The 17,070-nt window shown below is 53.8% G+C and overlaps 3 protein-coding genes across 9 annotated transcripts in view; 2 read left to right on the plus strand and 1 right to left on the minus strand.

Annotated features, from left to right (window-relative positions):
* Positions 1-11,824, plus strand: part of Arhgef4 (Rho guanine nucleotide exchange factor 4) — a 113,685-nt gene extending 101,861 nt beyond the window's left edge. For 2 of the 3 annotated variants that reach the window (XM_021644420.2, XM_021644422.2), the window contains 9 exons: positions 4,434-4,613; positions 5,086-5,265; positions 5,450-5,629; positions 6,195-6,427; positions 6,745-6,874; positions 8,729-8,860; positions 9,404-9,647; positions 10,241-10,318; positions 10,769-11,824. In XM_021644420.2, the coding sequence (XP_021500095.1) occupies positions 4,434-4,613; positions 5,086-5,265; positions 5,450-5,629; positions 6,195-6,427; positions 6,745-6,874; positions 8,729-8,860; positions 9,404-9,647; positions 10,241-10,318; positions 10,769-10,920 (1,509 nt within the window). In that variant the 3' untranslated portion in view covers positions 10,921-11,824. The remainder of the gene's footprint in view (positions 1-4,433; positions 4,614-5,085; positions 5,266-5,449; positions 5,630-6,194; positions 6,428-6,744; positions 6,875-8,728; positions 8,861-9,403; positions 9,648-10,240; positions 10,319-10,768) is intronic. The other variant, XM_021644421.2, reaches the window with a different exon arrangement.
* Smim39 (small integral membrane protein 39) lies at positions 1,251-1,489 on the plus strand. Its single transcript, XM_060369852.1, has one exon. The coding sequence runs from the start codon at positions 1,319-1,321 to the stop codon at positions 1,487-1,489; it is 171 nt and encodes a 56-aa protein (XP_060225835.1). The 5' UTR covers positions 1,251-1,318.
* A 493-nt stretch (positions 11,825-12,317) lies between the features above and the next one.
* Fam168b (family with sequence similarity 168 member B) overlaps positions 12,318-17,070 on the minus strand; it is a 28,532-nt gene continuing 23,779 nt past the window's right edge. For all 5 annotated transcript variants that reach the window (XM_021644424.2, XM_021644426.2, XM_021644425.2 and 2 more), the window contains one exon: positions 12,318-16,536. The gene's annotated coding sequence lies outside the window, so the exon portion shown is untranslated. The remainder of the gene's footprint in view (positions 16,537-17,070) is intronic.

The following is a 17,070-nucleotide window of genomic DNA, read 5'->3' on the forward strand; positions in this document are numbered from 1 at the left end:
AGTCTTTAAACTCGCAGAGTCTACTTCCAGTGACGTACTTCCTCCAACAAGGCCACATCTCCTGAGCTTCCCGGAACAGGGCCGTCAGATGGGAATCAAGTATTCACGTGCCCGGAGACTATGGAAGACATCTTATTCCAATCACCATGTTCCCTAAACCCCCAAGCAATGGGGAACAAACCTGGTGCGCAGGATTTTCTGCAGAACTGCAGAACCCCAGATAGATGGTCCACACTGTGCTCGCACAGATAACCAACACACGTGCCCACGGAAGTGTCTTTCCTCACAGATACACGTGCATGCACATTGCACACAGATGTACATACGGCCCTGGGCTCTTCAGCAGGGTGGTCACAGGTACTAGGATTTCGGAGTATGTAGCTGTCGACACACGAGCATTGCTTCCTCTGCTGTGTGCTTGGCCCTCGGAACTACAGTCAGTTTCAGAGGGGCAAGCTGGGAGGACTGAGACTTCTGCCCATTTGGGGTTGCGGATTCTGTTTGGTGCTGCCAGTGACAAAGACAGCTGCGTGTGCAAAGGGTCAAAATTCTGTTCTGAGGCTGACCAGTCAGACCTAGGTTCAAATCCTCCTTTCACTCACTACCCTGTTTTACTGGGTGATTGTATGACAACTAATTACCTAATGTTTCAGGGGGCACAGTTACTTGTCCGTGAAGTGAATGCCAGAGAACAGCCTTATTAGAATTAAGAACCCTTGGCCCTGGGGGTGGTTGACTTAGAGAGTAGAGTTCTCGCCTAGCAAGCATGAAGCCCTGTGTTTGTTCCCCAGAACCACGTAAACCGAGCTTGGTGGTTGGATACCTTAATCCCAGCTCCAAGGAGGCAAAGGTAGGAAGATCAGAAGTTCAAGGTCATTTTAAGCTAGTCCGGGTTGTAGGACAAAACTGAACTGGCTCACCCCTCACCACAGCCATCTCCCCAGGAACTTCCTGAGTTTTCTCTGTCCCGGGTACCCCACCAAGGATTCCCGTGGTCATCTGGCAGGGCCTGGAAGAAACAGTGTGTAGGCGTCAGTCTTTGACCCCTTCCAGGGAAGCACCTCGGGCAGCTCACAGCGCAGCCCAGCGCCTCAGCAATCCCGTGACGCGCGACTTTAACAGGTCCCCTCCCACCCGCCCCTCTGCAGCGCCTTCGCCCCGCTTCCCCCAAAGCCGGAGTTGCGGGCTCCCTCGGCGAGCCGCGAGGGAGGAGCCTGGCGGGTGAGCGCAGGCAGCTCCGCCTCCTTTCCCGCGCCTCGGGCTCCAGCCCTGAGCTGGGATCTCCCGGCGTTAGGAGCCCGGAGGCTGGCCGGGCGTGATGGCCAGGCCCCCGCAGCCCCGGCGTGGCCCCGCGACGCCTGGCGGCGCCCTGCGCGCCCTGCTGCGCTGCAACCTGCCCCCGGGCGCCCAGCGCGTGGTGGTCTCGGCCGTGCTGGCGCTGCTGGTCCTCATCAACGCCGTGCTGATCTTCCTGCTGGCCTTCCGCTGAGCTGCGCGCGCCCGGCACCGCGGGGGACCGCGCAGGGTGAGTGGCACCTTCCAGCCGCGGTCGCCGCACCAACGCAGCGGGGAGGGCTCCCGCCAGCCCCCCCCGGGTGCTCACTGTCAAGGCCGGTCTGGGGGTACCCTCCGAGGAGGACACCCTGAGGGTGACTGAGGGGCGTGGTGGCACACGTGCCCCAAAGGCCTTTGGTCTGTCGTCGTCGAGGCTGGGGAGGAGGGGGTGGGACAACATGGCGGGTCTCTCACTGAAGATGCAGAGGAGCCATGACCTGCAGGGGCTGTCTGGAAAGGGTGTGCGTGGGACGGCAAAGCATGTATCGTGCGAGGGCTGCAAAAGGCTGGTGGAGGGTATCTGCCCTCCTCTGCACATGGTACCTGCGTTTTTGTTATTTTAGGCCTTTGTAAGTGCCAGTCTCCTAGGGCAGAGTTGCTGCTGCCGCTGCCTCTGCTTGACTTGCAGCAGCCACTCTGAGTACACCCTCCCACCACATCCGGTGCTCAGGGACTGCTGGGTGGGAAGGCGCCACCACCCCGCCTATGAGAGGAATACAGGAGGTGATGGTCCGTGGGGGTGGAGGGGGGTTAGTTTGAGGCACAGCCTGGAGGCCTTACCCTCCCTTAGAGCCGGTCAGAACCTCAAGGCACAGGAAGGAATTCTGCCTCTGCCCTTGGCTTATCTTACTCTCGGTCTTACCTGGGCAGTGAGTGGTACAAGCCCCATTGTCCCCCAGATGTCCTTCCACCTCAGAGGCAGCCAGCCAGCCCCTGCTGCCCGGCAGAGGCCGGCTGGAATCCGCCTCGGCCGCAGCTGGAGTGCCGATCAAGAAGTAGGAGCGCCTGGTGGGGCCCAGCGACGGCGGGGTCTCTGCGGAGAAATGAGCCTAGCTGCAGTTCTGATGGGTCCGCTTCTGAGAGCCCATGAAACGGATTTCTGGCCTCTTGGAACCACGTCTTTTGGTTCGACGGTGGCATGGAAAGAGTTAATTTCGGGGCTAGCTTTGAAGCTAGAGCCTTCCATTTGTGGTAGCTGTGAAGGGGAGACTGTTTCCTGGGGTGCTGAGGGGAGTTGGGAGGATCTGCTCAGAGACGCAACCCTGTGTGTGTCTATCTGTGGCGCTTTCTGTGCTTGGAAACAACATAGATGAGCAACACCTCCTTCCCACTCCTCCATGACTGGGCAGGACCATGGTGGGACTTGTCTCTAATGCTACCCAGGACCCTGGTCTCTGCCTCTTTGTCCTACACCCTCAGTAGCTTTCCCAGCAGCAGTGTGGGATCTATACTTGTCTACAAGGACTATAGAATATGAGGAAGGAGAGGGTGGGCAAGGCCATGGAGGGAGCCGGCCTTCTTTCCTTCTTTCCCTTCCTTCCTTCCTTTTCCTCAGTACTTATCTGAGGGAATCCAGGGACAGAGAGACACCTCACCCAGTTCCTACAATGCAGAGAGCTGAGCCATGTTGAATATCTGGATTACTTCCCCAAATCTGTAGCCTGAATTACAGGATCATTCCTCTGCTCTTTCTCACTGGCTTCCACCTCTTCTTTCCCTACATTCTTCAAGGCTTCCCATGACAGCCCACTGCAGAAGGTGTGCTGGCTCCTGGACTGCAGCAGTCTGGCTCCTCCTGTGGCCTTGCTGAGTCCTCCTGTCTTAATCCCACATAGCTGTCAGCCAGACTCATCTGCAGAAAGTCACCGTCACAGGGGCAGTGAGCCCAGAGGCTGAAGGCCTGCTGTCCCCAGGAACAACTCAGAGCTCTGCACTGGGATCCCTATGTGGCCTTGGGCACAGGGGCCTCTGAGACAGAGTCTGGCATTGGGGTAGAGATGCTAACCGTTTCCCAGGGAAACACCTCCCTCCTGGGCTGATGTGAAGATTGGAGTATGGAAGCATCCAGGGAGGCCCAAGGAGAGTGCACCCGGGTGTAGAGCAGCTTAGGGGTAGGACTGGATTGGGGGGGGGAGGACATACTTGGGAGTGTATAATCCAGCTCCCTGTTAGGCTAGCCAGGAAGGAGGGTGCATGACTCCCACACACCGCTGTCTCCTGCCGTAAGCCGCCAGAGCCATTTATTCATGAAGCAGAAAGAACCAGAACAGAAAAGCAGGAGCTGGTGGATGGGGGACAGAGCCCCAACCATCGAGGACACCTGGAAGGGCCTCCCAGGCTGGGGTGGGGGGCAGGCCACACAGTGGAGGGAGGAGCCTCACCAGTCCTCTGGGTAGAAGGAACCCAGTACACAGAGCTGCCAGCCACATCTAAAGCGACCACCTCAGTGGCAGGGACTCACCAGCCAGAGTTGGCCGCTGCAAGAATCCGTTTCTTCTCCAGAAAGGAAGGCAGATAGGATGACGGAAACCTACCTCCAGGGCTCAGTGTGAGGAGGACTACCCCTCAGCTGGTGAGGTGTCTGGGCTGGAAGGAGCAGTGCTGTCCTATGGCTACTTCTGCAAGGGTTTAAGGACACACAGCAAATATCTAGCTGCTGTGATGGGTGCTGTCGTTGGTAAAACAGCACTGGTGACTGGGTGACCTCACAGGCCGAGCAAGTCTCCTCTCTTAAATGGCCACCTAGAAGAGCAGACAGCAGCTGCCAATTGCCTCGGCATAGCCCACAGCCCAGTCCCAGCCCAGCATCTCAGCATAGAACGTTGAAGCTGAAGCCACAGACTCTACAGAGCTGAAGGTGTGGCTGAACAGGGAAGGAGCAAGTGACAGTCAATCCCATTGGGGTTCAGGTTCACTTCTGGCTCCCTCACTGGGCTACAGTCTAGACATGTCTGAGGCACAGCCCCGCCACCCAGGAAAGCTGCCAGCTTTATTAGTATCCCTGTAATGCAGGCCAGGGTCCCTTCCAGGGCTGCTGGCTAGGGGCAGGGTAGGGCAGCCTGGCCTCACTGACCGACCCGCCTTGGCTCTCTCTACAGCTCATCAGTGATGGCAGTGTGGTGTGTGCTGAAGCCCTGTGGGACCATGTCACCATGGATGACCAGGAGCTGGGCTTCAAAGCTGGGGACGTCATCCAAGTGATGGATGCCACCAACAAGGAATGGTGGTGGGGCCGCGTGGCTGACGGCGAGGGGTGGTTCCCTGCCAGCTTTGTACGGGTATGGCTGCAGTCTGTGCTTTCCCCCACCCCCCCGGGCTTCTGAAGACTCCCGGAAGTCCAGGCCTCGAACTGCTCTGCAGTCCTAGGCATGGCGCGCGCGCGCACGCGCGCGCGGACCACTCTCTCTCCGCTTTGCTGTTACTCGGTGCCTCAGACTGGATGAGTGTGGGGGGAGGTCAGAACTGTGACACAGACAGTCAGTCCCCTGCTCCCAAACCCCCTCACGCCCTTTTAAAAACACAGGCTGGGCTACCGACCTAGGCACGTGAATTTCTGTGCCTAGATGACCTAGGCTGAGTAGGTCTGGCCCTCTGCCCTTGGCCTCGTGTCTGGGAACCTGTTGCAGGGAAATTGTTGGCGTGCCCTTTGACCTGTGTGTCCTGCGGCAGCTACTGGCCTCAGCTCCGAATGACCTGGAGCAGAGGTCAGGGACTGACTGGAGGCGCTAATCTGCCTTTCGTTGTCTAAAGCTACGGGTGAACCAGGATGAGCCCGCGGACGACTACGAGGCCCCGCGGGCCGGGGCTGGAGAGGCCGATGACAGTGTTCCAGAGGCCCAGAGCTGCAAGGACCAGATGCGCACCAACGTCATCAATGAGATCCTCAGCACCGAGCGGGACTACATCAAGCACCTTCGGGACATCTGCGAGGTGAGAGGGCGGTGGGAGGGTGACTCTGGCGGGGAGCGGGATGGGATGGGCGGGGTCAGGGGGCGTGGCGAGTAGGTGCAGTCTGGTGGTGAGGTGGACTGGTGCAGAGAGTGTGGCGCAGAGGGGTTGACGGGGGGGGGGGGGGGGGGTTCTCAGAGAGCTTGGCCCCGCCCCGCTTCCCCAGGGCTACGTCCGCCAGTGCCGCAAGCGGGAGGATATGTTCAGTGAAGAGCAGCTGCGGACCATCTTCGGGAACATCGAGGACATTTACCGCTGCCAGAAGGCGTTTGTGAAGGCTTTGGAGCAGAAGTTCAACACGGAGCGGCCACACCTGAGCGAGCTGGGTGCCTGCTTTCTGGAACACGTGAGTGCGCTTGCCTGGCTCCATTCTGCGTGGGCTCCCTGAACCCTAACACGCAGCAGGCTGTGTGCCTGGCTCTGCTCCCCCACTCCCCACTTGTCTTTGTGCACATTTCTCCCTTGCTGTGTCCCAGGCCACCTGCTACTCTCTTCCCCGAATTTTCTACACCGGGTTCAAAGAAAAAAAAAGCTGTTAGCCTTTTCTGGGCGGACTGTCTTGTCCTATTGCGGAAGCAGTCAAGGGAGTCTCCCCATCTTCCAAGGTTTTATGTGCTTAGCCCTGAATATACTTCGTGATTAGCATCAGATAATACAATAAAAACAGATGCATAATCAGAATATCTCCTTGGAGGCCCTACTGACAAAGCTGAGTGGCTCCAAGGACGGGTAGAATATATCACAGATTTTTCCCCCATCCCTAGAATGATTACAGCTTGTACCCAGTGAAGCAGGTAGAACCAGCCCTTAAAACAAATGCAGAGGCCTCCTGTCCCTTTCGCCATATGGCTGCAGCCTGTTGCCTGGGGAAACAGGAGACAGCCATCCTGACGCCCAGCTGTTGCCCCCAGCAAGCAGACTTCCAGATCTATTCTGAGTACTGCAACAATCACCCCAATGCCTGTGTGGAACTCTCCCGGCTCACCAAGCTCAGCAAGTATGTGTACTTCTTTGAGGCCTGCCGGCTGCTGCAAAGAATGATCGACATCTCCCTGGATGGCTTTCTGCTGACCCCGGTGCAGAAGATCTGCAAGTACCCCCTCCAGCTGGCAGAGCTGCTCAAGTACACACCGCCCCAGCACAGGTAGAGGGCACGAGGTGTAGAGGGGAGCAGCCTGAGACTCTGCATGCCATCAGCCAGTAGAATATTTATAGTGGGGTACTGTTTGCTGGGTACTGCTGTAGGCGCTGGAAAACAAGACCACCACCTTGAGTGACACTGGAGTAGGGAAGGATCAATGGAGTACTCAGTTGCTCTACCCAGAAGTTATGGAAGAGAGGGACCATTATACTTGAGGGGTGAGGCTGAGGCCAAGGGCAGCTTCACATGGAGGGGCCCTGAAGACCCTATAGCTTTCTGCTCTCCAGCTTGCCGCCCCCTTTCTGTGTGTTCTGCCCCAGGGACTTTAAGAATGTCGAAGCTGCCTTGCACGCCATGAAGAATGTGGCCCAGCTCATCAACGAGAGGAAACGGAGACTTGAAAACATCGACAAGATTGCCCAGTGGCAGAGCTCCATAGAGGACTGGGAGGTGAGGGCCCCAGCGCCCAGAAAATACTGTGGGGTCTTTGCTTGAAAACCATTCTTGCCCAGAAGGTACGAGATGCGGGGATCCACTGCACTCCTAGGAGCCACTGCGAGACAGGTTCTCTGGCCTTTGGTGGTGCCTCCACTTTGCCCCCTAATGGTCTCCTCCCTGTGTGCGCTACCACACATCTGGGCACCACCAGCGCAGGGACAGCCCTACCCCAAGGAACTATGTTTCTAAGACACGCTGGTCCGTTTCTCTGCTCTGGCGGACTGGCTGGACTGCTAAGTTTTAGGTAACTTCAGGGACTTTCCAACAGTTGAGAGAGCGGCAGTGTTGGGGCTGAAAATGGCTCCTCCCATGTCAAGGTCTTGTCCGTTTTTCTGGGTTGCTCATCCCCGCGTCTGAGCCACCTAGCCTTCTGAGGCAACCACAACAAGTAAACTGATGACTAAACATTCCTGCTCCCTCGAGGCATGGGGATGAGAGGACGCTGCCCCTCTACACCCAGCAATCTGCCACACCTGCTCCCCACCCGTGTGGAGCCATGGTCTGCTAGGCCAACTGTTGGGATGAGCAAACAAGTGAAACCCTGCCAGAATAAGTCACAGAAAAGTGCAGACATAGAGGTCTAGGCCCTGCCCTTGCGCTGAGTCCTCACACTTGGGTAAGGGGAGCAGGACACTGCAGCAGACTGGTCCTGGGCCCATGCCTGGCTAAGGACTGGGGCGCACAGTCATCCTCGAACAGATGGCTGCCAGCAGCTCCTGAGTGCCAGGTTCATGTACTAACTACATTTAGCCGCTGGGGCAGTTTGTGCCAGGCCTAATTTTTCTCTAAAGCAGCACTGTCCGTTGAAAAGTCAGTATGAACCATGTCCAGAAGTGTGTACTTCCAGTAGCCATCTTCCAGAAGCGGGGGGCGGGGAGGGGAGTGGGGTTGGGGTATAGGTGGTAAAATGCCTGCTTGCTCTGTGTGCAAGCAGGAGGACCTAAATTCAGAGTCCCCGCACCCATAAAACAAAACAAAACAAACAACAAAAACAGATGCGGTGATATACCTGTATCCCAATCTTGGATGGTAGAGACGGGGACCCCTGAAACTTTCTGGCTGGCCAGCCAGCCAACCTAACTGAATTTAGAAGATCAGTGAAAGAAAACTTGTCCCGACAAAGAGACAAGTAGAGGTGGCTTAGCAGGTAAAGGTACCCACTGCCAAAGCTGACAATTCGTGCCAGTGTCCTGGTTCCATTTGGTGGAAAGAGAGGATCCTGCCAGGTGTCCTCTGACCCCCACATACCTGCTGTGGTATGCGTGCACTCACCCCTCCCCACAATAAATAAATAATAAAGGTTGCTTTTTTTTTTTTTAAAGGTGGAAAGTGTTTAAGATACCTGATGTTGACCTCTGGCCCCCCCACACTCATACACATGTGAACACAGACATACACAACACACACAGAACGAAAACGTGTAACGGGCTTTATTTAACTCCATAGATCAAAATGTCATTTCAAATGTGACCAACAAAAATATCTTACATTGTTGCATTAAAACAAACAATCAACTTTTTGAAATCACTGTGTATGATACAGTGACACATTAAATTCCTAGTGCTCAACAGCCACAGAAGGTCGATGGCTACAGGGCAGTCCTCCGCAAGGATAGGTCAAACCTGTCTTCCTTTCTCCTCCCACAGCCGCACCGTCAAGGCTTCTTGGGGCTTTAAGAGTGTCCCTCTTTCCTTGGCCTAGCAGTTTGGGCTACAGTGGGAAGACACCCACTCGCCAACAACAGGGGCAGGAAAGAGCCTAAGGCTGGGTGCCTCTGCCTCACGGCCCTCCTTGGGGTTCCCTCAGGGGGAAGATCTCCTGGTCAGGAGCTCGGAACTTATCTACTCGGGGGAGCTGACCCGTGTCACACAGCCTCAAGCCAAGAGTCAGCAGAGAATGTTTTTTCTCTTTGACCGTCAGCTCATCTACTGTAAAAAGGTATCCAAACCACCCTGCCTGGCCAGACTGACCTCATAAGGTAGAACTGTAGGGGTTGGGGCCCTGGTCTAGAGGCAAAGAGCCTGTCAGACGGCTCACACCATCTCCTGTTCCCAGGAGCCCCAGTCAGGCCCTTAGGACTGGCTCTCTCTAGTGAGCCCAGGGACACTGGGGTGGGCGTGTCATTGGGAATGACCTTTCCTGACCTGGTTCCTGCCTGCTGCTCCCCAGACCATACCTCCCCCTGCAAGCCTTCGCTTCTCTGTCTCATGAGTTCTCTGATCCCAGCAGCCTCTGGCCTCTCTTCTGCTAGCTTCTGCTCCTTTCGAACCATGGCTCAATAACCCTGTCTGTGTTCGAAGTCCTCCGTGTTCTCTCTGCTTTCCCACACCATGTGGACCGCTGCTTTAGTTTCTGCCCACCAGACCATGTGCACCTCGAGAGACAAGACTGTCGTGTCAGTCAGGGGCTTGGAGGGGAGCTTGGAGGGGAGGTGGCCGGGCAGGCTGCTGGGCAGCCAGGGCTCAGGGCGGCATCTGGCAGGATCTGCTCCGCCGGGATGTGCTGTACTACAAGGGCCGGCTGGACATGGACAGCCTGGAGGTGGCAGACGTGGAAGACGGGAAAGACCGAGACCTCCACGTGAGCATCAAGAACGCCTTTCGCCTGCGCTGTGCTGCCACGGGGGACAGCCACTTACTGTGCGCCAGGAAGCCAGAACAGAAGCAGCGCTGGCTCAAGGCCTTTGCCAGGGAGAGGGAGCAGGTGCGGCTGGACCAGGAGACAGGTGGGAGACCCCGCTGGGCCTTGCCTAGCCTTTGGGGCCCGCCTACCAGGTGGTCAGGGCCACCGTGAGGATCAGACCACACCTCAGGGTTGAGTGAGGCTGCAGAAACCTCGAGGCACAGACTGTTGTGCTTACCACTCGGGCAGAAATGCTCATTCCTATATGATCAGCCCCACTGGCCTGAGTCTGATGGGAGCACCTTCCCTCCCGGCTCAAGCCCTGGGAGAACATGGGGTTGGTACCGCAGAATCCTTTCCCATCCTTTCCTGTTCCTTAGTCCCCAGCTTCATGCTTTGATTTGGGAAAGAGCCTCCACAGTGGTGATGAGGAAGAAACCAGATATTAGGGAAGTGGGGAGGGGACACAGGATCAAGGTAGGAAATGAAGTGGTGGCTTGGGGGAATGTGTTTTCTCCCACGGTTGGCAAAACAGTATGGCTGAGCAGGTTAGGGAGGTCCCTGCATGCCAGGCTGTCTCAAGTGTGATAGGAATGGGGCACCGAGAAGGAAGTACCTGGACCGGGAAACCCTCCAAGGAGGCATGCAGACAGCTGAGGAAGGCAAGGCGGGGTCTCATGTGTACCCTTGCTTCAGGCTTCTCCATCACTGAGCTGCAGAGGAAGCAGGCCATGCTGAATGCCAGCAAGCAGCAGGCCACAGGAAAGCCTAAAGGTAAATGGGGAAGCGGCCCCCTCCCTGGGCAGTTCTGGCCTTGATTACCTTTCTATCTCTGACATCAAAAGCAATGCCAGTTAGTCCCACGGATCCCTGGAGATGTCCACTGCCCTTTACAGGTGTTTCCAAAGGTGATAAGGGCCACAGAGGATGGCCTGATCTCCACATGGCACCAGGGGTTACAGTGCTCACTCCCCCAGGCTGCTGATAAACATTTGTGTTACGGCTGCCTGGGAGAGAGCCAACTCTCCCACGCTTTGGACAGTGGCCCTGGCCAGCCCTCAGACCCAGGCCCAAAGCTATTGATAACTTGGGGTCGTGTGTTGTGGTTAGCCCCTTGGGAAGCAAATCCTGTGTGGCAAAAACCCTGTGGAGGGTCTGCAGCAGAAACACAGAAGTGCCCTTTGTCTTCTACCTTGTGACCCCCTGCTGTCTCTCCCTGCCCAGCTGTTGGCAGGCCACGATACCTGACGCGCCACAAGCATCCGTCCTTGCCTGCCAGCCGGCCCCAGCAGCAGGTGTTGGTGCTAGCAGAGCCCAGGCGGAAGCCATCTAACTTCTGGCAGAGCATCAGCCGACTGACGCCCTTCCGAAAGTGAGCCAGCGGTCAGCAGACTACCCGACAGCACGCTGCGGACCTGGCCTTACCTCTCTGAGGCCTCCTCCATCGGGCCCCCTGCCTGTTTTGCAAACTGGAAGTGAACAGGTACAGCATCAGAGCTGAGGCAAGTCTGGGCCCTTCCTGCCTCTGGCCTCTTCCCTAGGGCTAGTGCGGCGTTGCATGGGTACCAGCCTCTGCCTATACTCTGGACCTGCGCAGAACTGCAACCAGCGGTAAGCCTGCACGCCACAGAGATGCCTGGCCAGGCTGTGCACATAGGCCCATCTGCTCTGGACATTCTTTGGAAAGGTTATCATCTCCACTCCTGTTTCCACTGGACAGGAGACCAAAGTCTGTGGCCAGGAGCCTCCTGCAAAAGCAGGTGTGTGCCCCTCTGCTCTCTGTCCTTTCAGGCCCCAGCCCACTTGCAACTTGAGAGGTCAGGAACCAGGATTTCTGCACTCCTAACTCTACCCATAGCTGCCCTATGCCTCCTGGCCCTTCTAGACACTGCTGGCTGCCAGACACCCTCTTTATGCGTGCAATGAGAACAAAGCAGTGCAGTCAGCTGTGTGCCTGGCTGCAGGTTAGTGACAGTTCCCTGTGGCTGGGGTGGCTGCACACATACCCAGTCCCTGTGCATTATGATGCTGTCGTGTTTCTCTTAACAATGGAGAAGACTGGTTAATGACGCGGAAAGATTGCCTTATCCTAGCGAGTGTGAGAAGCCATAAGGACTGGATTCTGTGGCCCAGCGTGGACCGACTCCTCGCGGGGCGCAGTCAGGCCTGCGTATCATGCAGCGCCCATAGGATGCAGAAGCATGGACAGTCACTCTTGCACTGTACCTTCTCTAATCTAAAAACCACATTTAATTTCATAAAGAAACTTATGAAAAGTAACCTGGCTGCTGGTCACCTGTTGCTGTGTGAATTTCCTCTTCTGGTGCTCTTCTGCTCTCATGGTCTAGCAGAAGGGATGCTCTGCTCATCAGGCCACAGCCTGAGGCTCTGGCAGAGGTGCCCCAAGGTGGCTAGACTCACTGTGGCAGAAGCCCAGGAAATGGGGCTGGGAGAGAAAGTGGGTCAGGGAGCCGTGTGCAGCAGGTGGGCACACAGACTCCTTTCCACTATGGGGAAGGGGTGGGGTCAGTGGTGTTTCTGGGGCTCGGCATCTTCCTTGCTGAACTGAGGGACGCAGGAGGCTTATGTAGAGCTGCAGAAGCCTCTTCCTCCTACACTACACCTAGGAGGACCCCTCTACCAAAGCCAAGCGGGGGCCGAAGAACCAGCCTCGCCCCAATCCCCTAGTGGCCTCCTGGCTGGGAGAAGTGGCAGCATGTGCCAGTCACACCATCACCTCTGACAAAACTCACATGAAAAAACAATCAGAATATGCAACACAAGTCAATCTTTATTGAAAACTGCAGTATTAATACATAACAATTCCTGTTACAATAAACGTGCTTTTAAGGATTTTAAATCTGAGCTCATCTACTCATCAGATTGCATAAAAAATTAAAACAGTATGAATTTACACCTAATTGAACTGGCTGGGGATGGACAGTCTGCCCGTTCCTTTGTATTGACACTTAAGTTCAATGAAGAGGCAAGGGATGCCTGGAACACTGGAAGACGACGCTGACTTAAGCATAAAAAAAGTACCAAGAAAACAGTGTAAAAAAAGAGTATTTAAAAATAAAAGTTTTAAAAAAGAACCTTTTCTGTTCAGTCATAGCCTCGCAGGCTCCTTGGGGCCTCCAGCTGCCACAACAGCCCTGCTGGGAGCCAGAGCCCAATCTGACCTAACTGGTCTCTTACACTGTCCACAGTCTGCACCAGACCCACCCACTGCCCTTCCCTGGGAGCTGCTTGGATACCATCAGGTCCTCACAGCTCACGTAGAAATACTGCAGTCCCTGAACAGAAAAGCTGCTGCCGCCCATCCCATAATTCTACTAAGATGTATTCCACAGGGTTTCTTCTCTTTAAATGAACAGGAAGGGGCCAGGGAAGAGAGGAATCGTCCAAGACATGGGGAATTAATTTCACTGTTCCTACTGAGATCACAGCATCCTCTCTGGGTATCACTCCATCAAACACAGAGCACTGGGTGGAGTAAGCAACTCAGGAGCTACGAAGACCTGGGCGGTGTGTGGGACACGAGTGTAAGTTCTGCACTCCACGGGTCAGCCAGCTGCTCTCCTGCCCCCCAGTAGCCCTCAGAAAGCACCAGAGGAAAGGAACAGCAGCTGCCACAATTGCCACTGCGCCCTGGAAAGTTCTGCGCCACCCAGCAGTAGCAGGTATACCACAACTACAGATATCAGCTGCTGTGTGAGAGTAGGTGGCCCTTCAGTCAGAACTACTGTACTGCAACATTAGGAAGGAGAGCTGAGGACATTTGAAGCAGGCCCTTTAAGGTTGGCACTTGCCAGCATCTCCCAACTACAGGCACACTCACAAAGGCCCAACTCAGAAGCCAGTGAGCTCAAACCTCCCCAAGAATAAGTTTCTTTTCACTGTTACAGGTCCCCAAGAAACATCCAGTCTGCTCCTTCAGCCTCCTGTCACAGCAGAATAACACAAACAAATGCAATAAGATGCCAGGTGCATAGCTGAGGAAAGGCAGGAGACTCAGCAGCCAATCCAGAACTGGGAACTGCCCCACCTGCTGGAAACACTGCCTCCGCAAAACTCTCAAAAGCTGCCACCCATAATGGTAACTGGCAGGCCAGAACCCTCAGAATGGTTCTTCCAAGGAAAACAAGACAGGAGACAAAAGCTCTGGAAGAGCACTTCCATGCCTGCAGCCTAACTGGCCCAATCCTGATGGTGGTCTGACTTCTCAAGAGTCAGGGAGGTCAGAGATTCCTCATCATTCCACAACTCTACAGAGGTTTCAACTGCGGCAGAGGAAGAAAGCTCCCTAGCCTCAGGGAAGGCAGCAGAGAATGTATTATTGTATGTATTAACAAAGATGGCAATGTTCACAACTCTTTGCCTTCCTGTCTTCAAAAAGAATTCAACTTAAGGACTCTAGTCAGGAATGTCACAGACATAAAAAGCACACTTTCTTGGAATGTTCCTTGATATTTTTGGGATACCTATGCAGCCATGTAACAAAATACTGACCAAGTTCTGCCCCGTAATTTTGCTGAAACTGAATGCTGTTGAAATCACCACCTCTTGACAGTCTGCTACTATCCACATGCCAAGATTTCCATCTGATAGGTAAGCTCTTTACCAGATTTCACAGCTGAAGACCCCAGAGCTTCAAAACAGAAAAGATTTCCACACAGATGAGTTGTACAACGCAGAAGTATTTGTTAGTCACTCAATTTGAAAGAAACAGAACGAGTTTTTAACAGATCGAGGGCAAGTGTGTAAAGCTGATGTAATCAGCAGGAGCGGCTGCGATCCCACTCTTCTTTCTCCTGAGAACTCAGAGCCTGTGGAAACACACACACACTGTGTGCAGCTGCAAGCAGGCCCAAAGACTTGGTGACTTCATGCTGCAGGCAAACAACTCTACCCTTTATAGGTGGGGAAACAGGTATGTTTACTTGGGGATGGGTGAGGGGACTTTTTCCAACACATGTGAAAATCACAGGTACATTTATTTGTCCTAGTGATCTGTGATTATTCACCTGGGCAAACCCCCTTCTGTCTGCTGAGTTCAGGGAAACCTCCATCACAGAGATGGGGATTCCAACATGAAGTACAGAGACAAGCTGTGTGACTACAGCAAATGCTTCCAGCTCTGTGCACTGTGTGCTTTCTTGCTCCCCCCTACATCTCACACACACACACTCAAACACAATCACACACTGACACTAAGTGCTCATGAGGCAATTCAACATACTCATCAGTAAATATTCTATGTTCATGGACATTAGGAATGAGGAATTTTCTGTTTACACTGATCCATGCAGACATCTTCCTAAACTTTTTTAAAAATGCTAAAAAAAATTATGGAGAACATTACTATAAAAATAACGTTACCAAAGGCTCGCTATTCAGGTGATTCACCCTCTAGCCAAGTTGTCTGCTACTGAGACGACCGCCAACCAACATGGAGGCCCTGGCCTAGCTGCCAGAGACAAGCATCCCGTCCAACCAAAGCCCCAGCAATTCAATGGAGTTGAAAACAATAAAAACCCACTCCACAGACCCCAGAGGCCCTCCCGCCCTTCTGACCCACACTGAATAGAATGGCTCACAGATTCAAGCTGGGTGTGTATCCAGGCAAAAAAGAACCTCTTGATTTCTTATGTACACACTCAGTTACACACGCAAAACCTTTCCCACAACAGATCCTGACAGGCAAGTGCATCCCAAAACTGCCTAGCCCTTTCTACTTTCCACATTTGCTTGGTACTGAGTGCCTTCAGCTACAGAAAAAGGTGGCAAAAGAGGCTCAGACCACTTCTGCAGGCTTTGTAGGTCACAGAGGACAGGTGAATGACCCAGGACAAGCTACATTATTTCTACATTTTTAGACATAATCACAGTCCTGTTTCTCTACAAGAAACATGAGGAACTAAGTTAAAAATACACTTATTCCCTTTTAGCCAGTCTTAAATATACAACATTCTCCACAGCACACAGCTGAAGTCCTGCCCTTCTTCATGGGATGAAAACAGCACCTCCGGTGCTTTTAGCTGACTCAATTATTTCTCAAGGGGGGAAAAATGGTTCCTTAAGCGAAATAAAGCAAGAGACAATACCACCTCAGTGTGGCGGCTTCTCTCTGATGTCTCCCCTCCTAGGAAGACAGTTCAGTTCTACACTGGTCTTTCCCAACAGATACACAAGACATTCTCCTGTAAGACATACAGTGGAGACTCAGATGGCAGACACTGCTCTACTGACACACAGACAAGCCTCCATCCCAGCTGTACTACCACCCAGCGCCCACCTTCCCAGAGAGCTTCAGGTGCACCCCTGCTTCCCAGAGCACACGCTAGCTGGAGTGAAGGAGAGGGACCCTACAATCCCCGCTGCTGTGGCTGTCTGCAGCCACCGCAGGCTCACACTCTCTCCAAGTTCCTGCAGCTCCTCCCAGGATTTTTTGTCAGTGGCAAAAACCAGGCTGCTAAAACTACAAATCTGTGTCCCCAGTACCCCAAGAATCCCCTCCAGTACTCCAGATGCTTCAATAGGGACATTCAGTTGCACATGTCTAACTTTGAGCCTCAGCATACATTACAGGAGTGCGCGAGTGACACAGGCTGTAGAACACAGTCCAGTCCTTTGGGTTTTGCATATGATGTTTTTGCATCACTCACTGCAGGTAGATTGAGCAAGCTTTGTTTTTGTGTTTGTTTTAAAACATGCATTCAACTAGATATAATTCAGAATAGAGTAATACTCCCTTTTTATCATTACAATTAGCTAAAAAATTTGCCAGGCAGTCCACAAAACAGGATTTGCTTTAAAACCAACCCACAGAGTTAGTTGGAGACTAGCGAGCTGGGACCTGCTGGGCTGGGACGCAGTTGTGTTTAGCTAAGTGTCGAGAGCATTAAGAAGAAAGTCCTGGTTGGAGGCACAAGGCCTGCAGCACCAGCTGTGGAACTCAATGAAGTGACTGCACAGCTCCATCCTCAAATCTGGGAAAGAATGACAAACAGTCAGACAGGCTCTTCCATCTCTGCTTCACTAACTCCAGAGGGCAAAAGTAGCCAAAGCTGCTGTACCTGGTTCCCACCTACTTTACAGCCCCATCCTGTGGCCCTTGCCCCCATCATAACTGGAACCCTACAAACTGCAGCAAGCAGAAGGATGATACAAGCCACGACAGAAGCTGCAAGATGCACAGTTAACACTCAATGGCCTTCTTCCTTCTGCTCTGGGAGGTCCCAGTCAGTGTAAAGAGCATGTACATCTTTCTCTTAGTGCTTGGGAAAAGGGAATCTCAATCAAGAAACTGTCTCTTTCAGGCTGGGCTGTGGGCACATTCTTGGTTACTAATCAATGACGTAAGGCCCAGTGGTGCTCTCCCTGGACAGGTAGGCCTAGGCTATATAAAGCAGGTAGTTGAGCAAGGAGGCAAGCCGGAGGGAGCAAACCAATGAGCACCCATCCTCCATGGCCTGTGCTTTAGGTCCTGCTTCAGACTTCCATTCTAACGGACTATTAAGTGT

The sequence above is a fragment of the Meriones unguiculatus genome, chromosome 16, assembly GCF_030254825.1.
Source record: "Meriones unguiculatus strain TT.TT164.6M chromosome 16, Bangor_MerUng_6.1, whole genome shotgun sequence".
NCBI lineage: Eukaryota > Metazoa > Chordata > Mammalia > Rodentia > Muridae > Meriones > Meriones unguiculatus.